Source organism: Zootoca vivipara, chromosome 13, assembly GCF_965207765.1.
Source record: "Zootoca vivipara chromosome 13, rZooViv2.hap1.1, whole genome shotgun sequence".
Lineage (NCBI taxonomy): Eukaryota > Metazoa > Chordata > Lepidosauria > Squamata > Lacertidae > Zootoca > Zootoca vivipara.
The window spans coordinates 40,479,242-40,494,861 of NC_142596.1; the positions used below are offsets into that span (position 1 = coordinate 40,479,242).

Genomic DNA, 15,620 nt, shown 5'->3' on the forward strand with positions numbered 1-15,620 from the left:
GCATCCTTTTATCGTGTTTTTAATATTCTGTTGGGAGCCACCCAGAGTGGCTAGGGAAAACCAGCCAGACGGGCAGGGTATAAATAATAAATTATTAGTAGTAGTACAGTATTAGTATTATTACTTAGACGAATGCATGGAGGATAAGGCTTTCAATAGCTATTAGTCCTGGTGGTTTTGTACTACCTTCAGGTATCAGAGGCAGTATGCCTCTGAATAACAGTGGCTGGGGACTGTCTCGCCAGAGTGGTGCATGCTCTAGTTATCTCTCGCTTGGACTACTGCAATGCGCTCTATGTGGGGCTACCTTTGAAGGTGACCCGGAACTACAATTAATCCAGAATGCGGCAGCTAGACTGGTGACTGGGAGCAGCTGCCGAGACCACGTAACACCGGTCTTGAAAGACCTACATTGGCTCCCAGTACGTTCCTGAGCACAATTCAAAGTGTTGGTGCTGACCTTTAAAGCCCTAAACGGCCTTGGTCCAATATACCTGAAGGAGCGTCTCCACCTCCATCACTCTGCCTGGACACTAAGGTCCAGCACCGAGGGCCTTCTGGCGGTTCCCTCGCTGTGAGAAGCCAAGTTACAGGGAACCAGGCAGAGGACCTTCTCAGTAGTGGCACCCGCCCTGTGGAACGCCCTGCCACCAGATGCCAAAGAGGAAAACAACTACCAAACTTTTAGAGGACATCTGAAGGCAGCTCTGTTTAGGGGAAGCTTTTAATGTTTAATAAATTATTGTATTTTACAATACACCAGAGTGGCTGGGGAAACCCAGCCAGATGGGCGGGGTATAATTAATTTATTATTATTATTATTAAGAGAATTATTACGCTCTGTTTATGGGCATCCCAGAGGCATCTGGTCAGCCACTGTGAAAACAGAATTCTGATCTAGGTGGACACCTTTGTTCTGACCTAGTAGAGCTCTTCTTTATGTTCTTATGCTATTAATTCATTTATCAGAAGTTCAGCACACCTGCTTTAACCAAGCATGGAGACTTTCTGGGCTCTCTACTCACTTCATTGCCTCCTTCTTTTCTAGGCATTGTTTTTATTCCAGGGACACCCCAGTTAACCGCCAAAGACATCTCCTACAGGCTCCAGGCTTCCAAAGCCAAATGCATCGTGGTCAGCGACGCCTTGGCCCCCGCAGTGGACTCGGTCCTGTCCGAATGCACATTTCTGAAAACCAAGCTTCTTGTGTCTGACAGCAGCAGAGATGGCTGGCTGAACTTCAAGGATCTCTTCCAGTAAGTGGACAGAGCATGAAACGAGAGTAACCAATTGCTCTGCTCACTCTGCTAAGATGTTCCAGGTGTACAACACTTACTCAGCTATAGCTTCCTTTGGAAGGAAATCACTGAGGACTCACTGATGTTTTGTAACATTGGTATTTATTTACCAGCTGGGTGTAGGTGGAAGCATGGATATAACCAAGGGTGAATAACTATCTTCAGGCCTAGGGCCAGATTGACCCACAACAAACCCTTCAGGGGTCATGTGTTAAGGGGGCTGGAGCTGAAGTCTAAAAGTGGGGCTAGCCAATTCTATTTATTTCTTTTTTTTAAAAAAAAGAACCCATTTGTGGGGGGAGGGGGTCAGGAAGATCACAAAAACCTTTTGACACCACAGCAGGGATTCTTCAGGAGTGGTTAGTTAAAACATTTTTTAAATTTATTTTTTTAATGGACAAATTTGGAAGAGCTTGACAGGCACAGAAATCCTTTTGGCATCACAGTGGGATACCTATGAGAGCACACTCTAAAATATATATAATCAATTTTAAATTTATATACAGTGGTACCTCTACTTACAAATAACTCTACTTACGAATTTGTCTACTTACAAATGGAGCTCCGTCCGCCATCTTGGATGCGGTTTAGATAGGATTTTTTCTACTTACGAATTTTTAGATAGGGTTGCTTCGACTTACGAATTTTTTCTCCCAATGCATTCCTATGGGATTCGACTTACATTTTTTTTTTTTTACTTACAAATGTGTGTTCAGAACGCATTAAATTCGTAACAAATTTTTTTTTGGGGGGGGGTCCTTTGGGGCATGCCCAGAAAACTTCTTGGTGGCTGATAAACTTGGATGCTGCACAGCAATCCATTGGATTTGTGCCAAGCTGGTGTAATTTGGGAAGCTTGCCGGGGGTTCCATTCATGAAATGCATGCCCATTGCAAAAGGAGAAAGTGTTTCACATTGATCGCATGCGATGTCACTGTTTTTAAGAGCAGCACCTGCCAACCATGACTGTGTTAAGACAACAAGCGACGAGCCCATGGTCATCTACTTTACTAGCGGGAGCACAGGGTCTCCCAAAATGGTGGAACATTCCCACTGCAGTTACGGGATTGGATTTACAGCAAGCGGCAGGTAACACCCGTTGACTTCTTTCCGACTCTTGCGGTAGCAAAACAGCGCAACGCCATTTGGGATTAGGGTGCAAAGGGCCCTGACAGGATTGGAAAGCTTCAGGATAAGAGGGAGACAGGTGGATCAGAAGGATGGGAAGCTCAGCAACTATCCTATTTTTAAAAGACATCTGAAGGCAGCCCTGTTTAGGGAAGTTTTTAATATTTAATGCTGTATTGTTTTTAACACTCGATTGGGGAGTGGCTGGGGAAACTCAGCCAGATGGGCGGGGTATAAATAATAAATTATTATTTGCGTGTGGAGACCCTTTAACCTGGCCTAGAAATAAATTCAGACGGGACTCAAATTTTTGGTTTGGTTTTTGGCAGAATTTAAGCCACAACTTTATTGATTACAAATCAAGTGAGTGGTTGCATAGGCTCTGATTCATCAAGCAACCTACAGTAGTGCTGACTCAGGGCAGCAACCATGAGTCAGCCTGGGGGAACACCTGGGACGGGGGCCATCAGATGAATGGGCCCGGGTCCACCCAGATGCGCCCTGAACTCTGGCTCAGGGCACAACCCCGCTCGGGGAAGACCAACCATGAGTCCTAGGATTCCTTTTACAGGAATACCCATGCATAGAGATGGCTAGGAATCCTGCCACCCCTATCAACAAGAACCAGAGCCTATCCGCCAACCTTACAAGTTGTGATGATTTGCTACGTGGCAGGCAAAACCCAAGTGGCATCAGCCAAATGGGGAAAATTCCTGCCATGCCCCTGTCACAAAGACAGGTGACACACGATGGCATAGCAAGGTCAAGTGCAAGCCCTAAATATAGGGAGAGGTGGGCGGGTGTTCCGATGCACTGTGACCCGAAAAGAGGATCTCGAGGGTCACGTGCAGCAGTTCAATAGCGGTCCCTATGACTCCTTGACTGGCATGCCCTTAGCCCAATTGCTCCCCGTCAGAGGGACCACCAATAGGGTGTTGTGGCTGCTCCAGTTGTCCCCGCCCCAACACCTAGGCCTGAATGCCGGGTCCCACCACAACACGTGCCCTCTCTTGCAGGGAGGACCCGATATTATTATTATATTATTACTACTACTACTACTACTACTACTACTACTACTACTACTACCGGTATTATCTCACTGTCTGCTACTTAATGTAAGTTATGTAACTTACATAATCTACGTAACTTTGGCATAACTTGCAAGATGCTGGTGGAGGCAGGTGGGGGAAGAACAGAACAGCAGGCTCAGCCAATGGTGTGGTTAGAGAGTTTTAGATCTGACCTTGCCCTCCAGGGTCTTCTATTCTGCTAAGTGGGGCCCTAGACTTCCTCCCCAAAGTCTTACTTGTCAACAGGAACAAACGTTGCTGGAGGTGAGGAGTTTTCTCTCTTTGCTCCACTCCACTGCCCATTTGGATTTTGCACTTCTCCACCAGCTCTCCCTGTACCCTCTAAATCAGATGTGTGACATCTTTGCTGGGTCATCCTGCAAACTCCTTCCCAGGATCCTGACTATCAACAGCCAATACAAATGTGTTCTTTCTCACTGAACAGGCACTGGATGAATCTGACTCCTTCAGATATATTCTGGAATACATCTGACACAGGATGGGTGAAGTCAGCTTGGAGCAGCGTGTTTGCTCCGTGGATCAATGGGTCCTGCGTCTTTGTACATCACCTGTTGAAATTCGAACCCACGGTCATAATAAATGTAAGAATAAAGGTTTGTGGAGTGTAGGTAGGTACGGGCATAACCCAAGACCGAGATTCAGCTCGAAAAAGATTTATTGGAACACCAGGAACAAGAACAACAAGAATGACAAACAGGGACATTTGGCCTAGTATATGTACCAGGGGTCCCCAAACTAAGGCCCGGAGCCCAGATGCGGCCCAATCGTCTTCTAAATCTGGCCCGCGGACAGTCTGGGAATCAGCATGTTTTTACATGAGTAGAATGTGTCCTTTTATTTAAAATGCATCTCTGGGTTATTTGTGGGGCATGGGAATTCGTTCATATATTTTTTTCAAAATATAGTCCGGCCCCCCACAAGGTCTGAGGGACAGTGGACCGGCCCCCTGCTGAAAAAGTTTGCCGACCCCTGATATATACCTTAAGCTGGCCCAGGCAAAACACACCCACTGCCTGTGATAGGCCGCCTTAATGCTGCAATTAGCGAATCACAACACTGGCCCTATCTCAGCAGTGATTGGCAGCCTGCCAGCTGCTAACAGTGTCATTGGAGGGTTTTAGAATCCTCTCTGTCTTTTGTTATCCTGAGTTCCAGGCTTGCATTGCATTCATGCAGCCTGGCTTCAGTCTACAATGCCTGCATATATAACACCCTGCATGCAGGTCATAGGTTCCCTTTCAAGGAAAGGGTTCAGTGGTAAGGAATGAGCATTTCATGCAAAAAGTTTCAGATTCAAGCTTTGGCAAATATGGAAAAGACTTGAGCCTGAGGATCTGCCAGGCTATGTAGGGTCTGTGGACCAGGAATGAGGAACCTCAAGGTTGGGGCCCAAATAAAGCCCTCTATGCTTCTAAAGAAGGCTTACCAGACTCCCCCTAGGCCACACCCCTTTCCAAGCCACAACCCTCACTGGTCCTGCTTTGCACCCTCCTTGACCACTTTTGCCCAGCTAGAATGTGTCCTTCAACTCTGATAAAGCCTCTTGATTCCCTGGGCGGAGGATAGAGAGGGGTGTGAGAGTGTGCAGAATCTAGAGGTGTAAAGCAGGACCAGTGAGGGTTGTGGCTTGGAAAGGGGTGTGGCCTAGAATCTAGAGCTGTGCACTGGGTCCCAAACTCTATCTTTCTGATTCTGGTAGACCCAACATTCAGCTGGATCAGGTTGAGGCAGCATGGGATCACCCCAGATCAGATCAAGTCCACCCAGAGTGATCTGGGGCTGTCAAAAGAGGGTCCACCTGGCAGCAGGGAGAGGCTAAGGAGATGGGCAATCAGTTTTGTGTACATTGTTACACTGCATACCCATTTTTCTGATGTTTCTAAAGAGAGTTTCTTTCGAAAGTTCCTTCTAACGTCCCACCAAAAAGCTAGCCTCCTAACGTTGGATCTCACCCTATGCTGCAAAACCAGAATTTGAGGTTGCAATAATGGCTGTACTTCCATTGCCTCCATTCAGACTCTCAACCGATACCCAATCACGACTTTCTGCACAGCTCCTACTGCATACCGGATGTTGGTTCAGCACGATCTCACCAGGTACTTTATAATGTGTAATTGGAAAGGTGAACGCAAGAGTAGAACTGTCATGAGAATTGGATGGGTAGCAAACGTTTCTTGTCATTTGCTCCAGCTGCTCACATTTACCACAGACAGCCCTAGTTCCGAGTAGATCACTGTCCTTGTTTGATGGAGATGGGTTGTTAAAATTTTGCTAGCACATGAGCATATTTCAGTGCCGTGCTCTTGCAGGAGCCAACTGACTCATGCGAGAGCACAGCACCAATGCAACCGCTGGCTCATCCTCCTTGCTGAGCTCAGCATACTAGTTAGCTCAGCAAGATGGGGTGGCTTCTGTAATTCCATGATATTCCGGGGAAACCGGAACATTTGAAGGGTATGTGTTTTTACCTTATTCACACTGTAGAATACCTGTGTGGGCAGGTAAGGAAAGATTGTAATTCATTTCCACCCTATGGCATTATGGGAGAAAGAGACACTCTTGAGTCATTGCCCGTAGTTTGAGGCTTGGGGGTTCTTGGGGGTGGAGCCTGGCCTGTACACCATGGCAAATGCTACGAAAACAGATGCTTAACCTAGTCTATCATTTGAATAATTGCATGACTAGAGAAATTGCATACTGTTCCCTGCAGAATCCATTTGCTTAATCGAGTTAAGCATGATACCACTGCAAAGTGGTTTATGAAACACAGTCTAATCCAATTCAAGGGATTAGGTGAAAAGAAAACACCAGCACAAATCCAGCTGGCTCTAGCTGGTACTTCTCTAGCAGGAGTGGGGAACCTTCAGCCCTCTAGATGTTTCAGGAACACAACTGGCATCGGCCCCAGTGTCCTGCTCTAGGTGAGTCCCAGGTTGCAGGAGACTTTCCAGATAACCAAGGCTGTTGTGGGTACGGGCAGCAGGAACACCCAACGCCAGCCCAGGGTCCAATTCCAGGCAAACAGTGATTCCAGGAGGCGCTCAGGCAAGGGTCCATCTGAGCTCCAGTCTAGGGCAGCAGAGATTCAGACAAGAACTCAGACAAGAAGGGAGCCCAAGGTTCAGCTCACCAGCAGCTCAGACAAAGAACAGATCAAAGGGCAAGGTCAAAGAAAACAGCTAGCTCTAAAAACATTGGCAGGACTATTGTAATAACCTGCAGTTTTTAAATTATAGATATATGAAAATAGATAAATAAAAGAATGATTTGATATAATTTAGAATATGCAGGGAATGATGATAAAAACTTTTAACGAACCGCAGAAAGAGGAGGAAGGAAGTCAAGTTTTGAAATGTTTGATTTACTGTTAAACTACTATTGAAATGCATATAAATGTAAACCATAAATACATGAAGAAAACAGCTAGCTCTGTGTACAACACAAAGCGGTGGTAGCAAGACATTGAGGCGTTAAGCCAGAGATGCCATAACCCCACCCTGGCCCCTGCTCCAGCCTCTTTGAGATTCTGCAGAGAGTCCTACTCAGGAGGAGGGTCCATGAATAAATAGCCCTTTACTCATGAGGAGCCTTCTGCAACCGAGCATTTCTCGTGACTGCGAGGGTCTCGGCCTGCCTCTTGAGGTACCATCACCCCTAGGCCTTCACAGGTGTTGTTCTGCCTCTGCATCCCAGACTAAGCTCCCTTTCTGCAGGGAGGGGACCGTGCCAGCCTCCCCCAAGGGTCCCAACTCTTCCATGGATATTGTTCTGGGCTATTCCTGAGTTTCTGGGGCTCCGGATGCTCCTTGGTAGAGGATTCATCTGGTGGGGGCATAGGACCCAGCAAGCAGAGCCCGTGATCAGAGGTGACGGCAGTTGTAGCTCAGCAACATCTGGAGGGCCAAAGCTCCCTCACCCCTGATCTATAGGATTGCTACTGATGGTTGCCATTTCCTCTCAAGCTGCAAATTCATGAGCCTGAAGCACTGTGTGACAGGAGGGGAACCACTCATCCCAAAAGTGATGGAGCAGTGGAAGGCTCAGACGGGGCTGGATATCTATGAAGGCTATGGACAAACAGAAACAGTATGTCTGTCTTTGTTAGTGCATGGTGGTGGGTCTTTTGATTGATCTTTTTTAGCCCAAGGGCTGCATTCCATTCCATCCAATCTTCTGGGGGGCAAATTCCAGTGGTGGGCGGGGCTAGGGACAAAAGTGGGCGGAGCAAGGAATGTAAATCTTTCTTTTGTCCTGGGCGCTAGTTTCTACATGTAGCTCTCTATCCAACCTTGCTTGTCTTAGATTAGTATGCTGTCCTCTCATGCCACAATGAAAACAATCTCCTCCCTCTCCAAAACCACCCCAATTTTCAATTAATTGCATTGTGCTCTCTCTTTCTCTCTTTCTTACAGGTAACAATATGTTCCAATATAAAGGGAATGAAAATCAAACCAGGCTCACTAGGAAAGGCTTCTCCACCATATGATGTCCAGGTACAAAGACAAACTTATATTTACCAGAATGGTGTCCATCGAAAGGCTGGAAGAAAACAAAGTATTCTTTATCCTTGAACTTTAATTCCCTATAATTTATCTGTCACCAGGGAAATCCCCATTATTATCATGGGCGGGGAAGTCCTGTGTATGCAAGTAATTTGCTCTTTTCTCAGCTGTGTCCCAGCTGAGCAGTCCATTTTCCTTGTTCCAAAGAATTGAATGGGAATCCATGAGAATTTATTAGCCCCCTCTTTCTTTATCTAAATCAGGCATCCCCAAACAGATGTTTGGGGACTACAATTCCCATTATCCCTGACCACTGGTCCTGTTAGCTATGGATGATGGGAGCTGTAGTCCCAAAACATCTGGAGGGCAGAGTTTGGGGGTGCCTGATCTAAATATTCTCAAATGTTTTCCATTTCTCAATAGAATATCATGTACTAGAACTCTGAGAACAAACACCCACACACTATGCATGCTCTACACATACCCACACACCCACACCATAGAGCTTAATGGGAACCATTGATTACTAAGTCAATCCTCGCTTGCATAGTTCAGTTCTCCATCTACATATTCCTACTCTTTTCCATTTCTTGGAGTGTAACAGAACCCTGAGAAGAAGCTTTATCTATTTTTCTTTGTTCCATAGAACCTAATGGGTGCCACAGAGAACCAAGGATATGCATATGAGTTTTAAATCAAGGCCAATTGATTGAAATAACATGTGCATTTTGGGAAGCTTCCTTCTGTTTTTTGTTTTGTTTTTACAGATTGTAGATGATGAAGGCAATGTTCAACCTCCAGGACAAGAAGGGTACATTGCGATCAGGATCAAACCCAAGCAACCATTTTGTCCTTTCCCAGGGTACTTAGTAAGTATTATTTGAGGTGATGACGTGGGCAAACTAAGGAAGGAGAAGGAAATCGACACGTAAGACTCTTGCTACACATTCCTGTGTAACTTTTTAAGCCAGGGGTAGGCAAAGCTGTACCCTCCAGATATTGTAGGTCTTTGACTCTCATCAGCCTCAACCAGCCTGGCCAGATGTGAGCTGTAATTTAGCAACATCTGAAAGGCATCATGTGGCCTGCCCCTGCATGGGCGTACCTAGCAGGGCAGGGGGGCAGCTGCCCCCCCCCAGAAGCAAAAATTTTTTGCCGTATTTTACGGACTATAACCCACACTTTTTCCCTCCGAAAACTGAAGGGGAAAAGTTGCTGCGGGTTATGGAAATCGGGCTGTTTCCTCCGCGGCTGCAGCCAGCAACAAGAATGTGGGAAGGGGGAGGAGCATCCTGAGCTGGGGGGGCAGATGGGGGCTCCGTCCTTCCTTCCTTCCATCCTTCCTTTCCCTCTCTTTCTTCCTTTTTTTTTCTCTCTCTCTCACCCCTTCCTTCCTTCTCTCTCTTCCCCTCTCCCCCCCCCCCAGTTTTGATCCTGGGTACGCCCCTGTGGCCCTGCTCTAATGAATGAGTTGTACTTCTCTGTTCTGGCGGGAGAGAGGTATTTTGGGTTTTTATGTTCATTTTTGTGTAGTGTTTTCTAATAAATAATAACAACAACAACTCAATTTGGTGTTCCTCGGCAGGTCTGGTGAAAATGTTCACCAACAGCTTCACTTGCTCTGGGTTTGCATTTGTAACAGGGTTTGGTTGTGGTAAGGGATGGGGGAAGGGATTTGATCCCATTCACATGTAAAGATGAACCTTCTTCATTTGCACTTCCCAAAACAATACCCAAACTGAAAGCCAGCCATCTTTGGGAATTTGCACTTCTCTGAATTTTGCATTGTCGTGGAATGTGTACCCCAAAAAGGGCATATACCAGGGTAAACTGCATAAAACACATACGTTAGTGGAAATATCTAGCTGTGTTATATTAGAGGAAATGGCTTTGCAGGACCTCGGTGCAACAGCCCTTTCCCCATTTGTGAATCCCAACAACTGGAATTCACAGTCATACCGTCTCCGATGGTGGAGATAGAAAATAGCTATCATGGCTAGAATCCATTCATAACTTCATCATCCATGAATTTGTCTAAGCCACTTTTCAAACCATTCACTCTCCCTTTGCATGGAGGTTTGGTTTAGGGTCCGGTGGAGAGTATGAGAAAATAGAGGCAACAGAGAGGAGGTAGGACCCACTCAGATAGAGCAGAGGAAGTGACAACATCTGGTCCAAGGACCCTCCAAGAACTGGAGCTGGCACAGTCATCAACCCAAGAGTCTTGCTATTTTATCTTGAGGCACCATTACTAAAAAGGGACAGATCAGCAGGCATTGGTTGAAATGTTGTCCGGTTGTTGTTGCCAGGATAACCCTGAGAAAACAGCAGCTAGTGAACGTGGCGATTTTTATATCACTGGAGACAGAGCGATTAAAGATGAAGAAGGTTATTTCTGGTTTGTCGGAAGATCAGATGATTTGATTAATTCTGCCGGGTAGGTTTGTGTTCAGTTGGCTTTTTCATTTGCTCTGCAACAAAAGGCACGGGAGTGACCTCCTTCTCTCTCTTAGGTACCGTATCGGCCCGTTTGAAGTGGAGAGCGCCTTGATAGAGCACCCGGCTGTGGTGGAATCAGCTGTGGTCAGCAGCCCGGATCCCGTGAGAGGAGAGGTAATGGAGATTCAGGCAGCCAACACATTCTGCAACACACGATACTCAGTCGCATGCAGTTTGCTTGCTCGGAGAAAGCGTACTAAATCTTGAAAAATGACAGCGGCACTGGCAGAGCTGCATTTCAGGGATGCTTCCGAGTTGAGGAACGATGAAATGTTCTCAGTGAGCAAACGCACCTTAGCTCAGCTGGGTACAAATGAAAAGTTGGGGGGGGGAGACACAGCCCAATGCATGTTCTTACCAGGATCACAATGGTCCCTAGAGATGCTGCCAACCTCTATGAATCCCTAAATCCTGCTCTTCCCTTACCTCCAAACAGTTATATTTGCTATGCTCTGGCTATGGCCAACACAAAATGAATTTATGAATCTATCTTGGCCTTTAGTACTCCAAGTGAGAATCCTTCTGTAGATTAAATGGCACCATCCGTGCTCAAGAGTTGGGGCAACAGCAGGCTCAGGGGAACCCCCAAATTTACAATATTTAGAGGGGAATTTCCTAAGTGGGGAATAGAGAATAGAGCATGCTTAGTGGATGTGAAATGCTGTCTGTCTGTAAGGGGACGAGGGGAAGGGGGAATAGAAAGGAGTGTCTTTTGCTACAGCAAGCACTTAATCACACTGAAACCTACTTTTTCTCTCTGAGCCATTAAAGCACATACAATTGGCATTCTATAGGTGGTGAAAGCTTTTGTCGTCTTGTCACCTGCCTTTTTATCACATGACCCAGAAGAATTAATCAAGGAGCTCCAGGATCATGTGAAAAAGGTGACTGCTCCTTACAAGTATCCTAGAAAGGCAAGTATCTTCCCAGGACCTAACCAGGAAATGACAGAATGGGTTGAGAGGTCAAACTTTGGGGAATTAAGAACTTATGTCTCACTTTCCTGTTGGACAGATGTGATATGCGCCCTAGTGGTAGTGGTTTGGTGCTGACCTGGGAGACTTTTCCCTGCTCATGGCCCTAGGTACAGGAAGACACCAGTGATTTCACTGGTCTGTGTTAAGTGCATGCTCTAGTGTGGTGCATGCTCTGGTTATCTCCCACATGGACTACTGCAATTCGCTCTACGTGGGACTATCCTTTGAAGGTGACCCAGAAACTACAACTAATCCAGAATGCGGCAGCTAGATTGGTGACCGGGAGTGGCCACCGATACCGTATAACACCAGTCCTGAAAGACCTACATTGCCTCCCAGTACGTTTCCAAGCACAATTCAAAGTGTTGGTGCTGACCTTTAAAGCACTAAACGGCCTCGGCCCAATATAACTGAAGGAGTGTCTCCACCCCCATCGTTCAGCCCGGACACTGAGGTCCAGCTTCGAGGGCCTTCTGGCGGTTCCCTCATTGCAAGAAGTGAGGTTGCAGGGAACCAGGCAGAGGGCCTTCTCGGTAGTGGCGCTTGTTCTGTGCAATCCCTTCCTATCAAATGTCAAAGAAATAAGCAACTATCTGACTTTTAGAAGACATCTGAAGGCAACACATCTGAAGGCAACCCTGCTTAGGGAAGTGTTTTAGTGTTTGATGTTTTATTGTGTTTTTAATATTCTGTTGGGAGCCGCCCAGAGTGGCTGGGGAAACCCAGCCAGATGGGCAGGGTATAAATATTATTATTATTAATCATCATCATCATCTTGTGTAGGGAGAGAGGAAGCTGCCTTACCCCAAGTGAGACCAACAGTCCATCTATCTATCTTGCAGCCCCTGTTAACTCTGCTGGCTCAGCTCTCCCCTGAGTCCTGCATATCACAAAAGCAGGTTCCAGCAAAAATCACAATGCGTTGAAAACCATGAAACCAGCCAATGCCTCTGCATAGCTCCCTCCTTATTTCAGACATCATGATATATCAGCATAGCACAATGTTTAGCTGATGATATATCGTGATGTTGAAAACCAGATATTGCCCAGCCCTGTCCATGGTTACTAGTCATGGTGGCGGGATACTCCTTCCTTGTGCTTCAATAGCAGCAAGCATCTAACTTACTAGCTGCAAGGGAAGGGAGCGATTGCACTCATGTTCTGCTTGTAGGCTTCCCAGAGGCACCTGGTTGGCCATCGTGAGAAAGAAGAGTCTGGACTGCATTGGCTTTCCATGTCTGATCCACTAGGGCCCTTAGATCAGGCACCCCCAAACTGCGGCCCTCCAGATGTTTTGGCCTACAACTCCCATGATCCCTAGGTAACAGGACCAATGGTCAGGGAAGATGGGAATTGTAGTCCAAAACATCTGGAGGGCCGAAGTTTGGGGGTGCCTGCCTTAGATCTTCAGAGACCCTTCTCCAGGTCTTACATCTGCAGAAGGCTTGGAGGGTAGTGGCAAAGGAAAGGGCCTTGTCAGTTGTGGCTATTCATCTGTGGAATGTTGCCTCCAGCAATGTACATCTGGTGCATACCCTCCAACTCCTGGACTGAAAAATCCGGGATCAGCAGCGGCGCAGCACCAGAAGTCGCTTATACGCATGTCCAGACATGCGTAGAAGCGACTTCCGGTGCCACTCTGCCCGATTTTTTAAAATCCGGGGGAATTACGGGATATTTTGCCATTCGGGACAACAGCGGGGAAATGGCTTTAAAAACGGGGGATTCCCGCGAAAAACGGGAGACTTGGCAGGTAAGGTCTGGTGCCTTTATTGACATATTTTCAGCATCAGGCCAAGCCTTTCCTTTTTCCAGCCAGGCCTTGGGATAGGCTGTGATGCTGTCCTTTTCTTCCCAGTGTGCTACCAAAGCTTCCTCCAGCTGTTACGAGAGTTGTTTTGTTAGCTTTTTAAGGTGTAATATATTTATATTAATTTTTGTATCCTGTTAAGTTGCTTGGAGGCCTTCAAGTAACGAGCAAGTCTAATGAATAATAACAATGATCATAGACTGGGGACGTTTTCAGGGGGGATTTGTTGTTGCCATTAACTTGACACTTCCACTCACATGAAAAGCACTAAACACTTGTGAGCCATGGTAATGTGACTGCGATAAATGATGTCAATGTCTTTTACTTTGCTAGGTCGAGTTTGTCCAAGAGCTGCCAAAGACGGCTGCAGGGAAAATGCGAAGGAACGTTTTACGGAAAAGAGAGTGGGGGAATGTCTAGCTTTGGAAGGATATTTGCATATGCAGAATCGTCCTGCAATCAGCTGTTTGCTCTGACGATGGAGAGTTTCCCCATCTTGCCTTCATACCCTAATCTATTGCTAAGTTATGATATCTCAAGCAAAGAGATTCATGTCGTCCAGCAACAATAACTATACTTTCTCCTAAGTTTGCTTCTCTTCATATGAATATCTCGACGTTCTACCCATTCTTCTTGGCTTTACCTTTTTGGCATGACTTTCTATGCCAAAATACCGGCATGCTTTCTCAGCAGGCCAACTGTTTTGAAAAGGCACGAGCCTTAAGATGGGCAGGGAGTGCCACTTCACAACACTTCACAGCATGGACCCATGAAAAAAAATGGGCAAATTGCCATGCGAAACTCCCGTTATTTTCCAGGTTGATGGGGCTGCAAATTGATTTTTTTTCTAGACCTAAATAACACGGAAATGGGCATGAAACTTCCACTACATTCCATTCCTTTAGTTTTCCAGAACTGCCTTTCTACATCATGTGGAAGCTCAAATATAATGGGCAAAATAACAGCTAGGGGAACATCGGGCGAATGGAATTAATTGCAGTGATAATGCAGCCTTTGTTGCCAAAGTGAAACTGCAATACATCAGGAATTCTCCACTGTTACATTTTTATTATTATTTCCAAATTAGATCGAGAGCCTGTGGCCCTTCAAATGAAGTTGGTGGATTCAGTCTCCCATCCATCACAAGACAGCATGGCTAATGGTCAGAGAGGATGGGAGTTGTAGTCCAGCAACATCTGGAGAGACCCTGCTGTGTAGAATGCAATGGATGTGTAGTTTGCTGCAGCTTGCAGTTCTTCAGCTCATTCTAGGGATGGGCAAATTTGTTGATTCTGGTTTCTTGTTTTTCCAATCTTAAATCGGGTTCTAGATTAGATTGTCTATTGTTTTTTAAGTCTGCGGAAAAATTCATTGGCATTCCTGCCGGCATTTCTGCTAATAGATGCATTTTTGTATGCAATGTTACCGAATTTAAAGATTTTGGCAATCAATTTCCCTTAATATATCAAATCTTTGAATATTATTTTCATGTGTGCACTTCTTGGTGCATCTATGTACAAATTCTTTGGTTGGAAAACTTCATTGCAAAATTCAGTAAAATGTGGGTTTTAAAGGAGAGCTGCATTCCCCCCCCCCCATGTATTGGTTCGGGAAGTGCAAATGTGGTAGGTTTGTATTAAAATATGAACTGAACTAATCTCTATCCCATCCCCAAGTCATTCATATATTTCCCCTCCTTTGTGTTGCTTGGAATGGAACCTCTGCAAATGCGGTTTGGCAAGTATCTGTTAAGCAGGAGGTGTAAAATGGAGGTGGAATATGGACAATGCTTCTTTGAAACACATGTTTTTAACAATGTCCCACACTAAGTTTTGGGAGAAAGTATTGCATTGTATAAATAATACGTTACAGAGGAATTTAAGATTTTCAAAGGTGAACGTTCTTTTGAACTACATACCTATTCTATGGAAAGTGAAAACGGAACAGTGAAAATGGATTCTACGTGCCATAATGGTGGCTAAGAAATTGATATTGATGAACTGAAGGAACAGAGTTATGATTCCCCTTAATCAATGGCTTGACAATATTACAACATTAGCAACATATGAACAGACTGCATATAGACACAGACTTTCTTTGGATGGGTATAATGATATATGGAACGACTTTACAGAGAATATATTAAGTTATTGATAAAGATATTTGTACTAGACCAATACTAGCATACAGAAATGTAATTAAGTGTTTTTCTTTCATTTCTATTTTCATTCATGTTTTTCTTTTTTCTTTTTCTTTTTCATCACTCTTTTTATAAACGAAATTCTTCTAATAAAATACTAATTAAAAAAACCAGA

At 45.4% G+C, this 15,620-nt stretch overlaps 1 protein-coding gene across 6 annotated transcripts in view; it reads left to right on the top strand.

Annotated features, from left to right (window-relative positions):
* Positions 1-15,620, top strand: part of ACSM5 (acyl-CoA synthetase medium chain family member 5) — a 26,841-nt gene extending 11,221 nt beyond the window's left edge. For 5 of the 6 annotated variants that reach the window (XM_088656497.1, XM_088656501.1, XM_088656500.1 and 2 more), the window contains 11 exons: positions 1,049-1,256; positions 2,244-2,387; positions 3,942-4,098; positions 5,534-5,613; positions 7,480-7,603; positions 7,930-8,010; positions 8,787-8,888; positions 10,329-10,456; positions 10,533-10,647; positions 11,313-11,432; positions 13,639-15,620. In XM_088656497.1, the coding sequence (XP_088512623.1) occupies positions 1,049-1,256; positions 2,244-2,387; positions 3,942-4,098; positions 5,534-5,613; positions 7,480-7,603; positions 7,930-8,010; positions 8,787-8,888; positions 10,329-10,456; positions 10,533-10,647; positions 11,313-11,432; positions 13,639-13,725 (1,346 nt within the window). In that variant the 3' untranslated portion in view covers positions 13,726-15,620. The remainder of the gene's footprint in view (positions 1-1,048; positions 1,257-2,243; positions 2,388-3,941; positions 4,099-5,533; positions 5,614-7,479; positions 7,604-7,929; positions 8,011-8,786; positions 8,889-10,328; positions 10,457-10,532; positions 10,648-11,312; positions 11,433-13,638) is intronic. The other variant, XM_035131273.3, reaches the window with a different exon arrangement.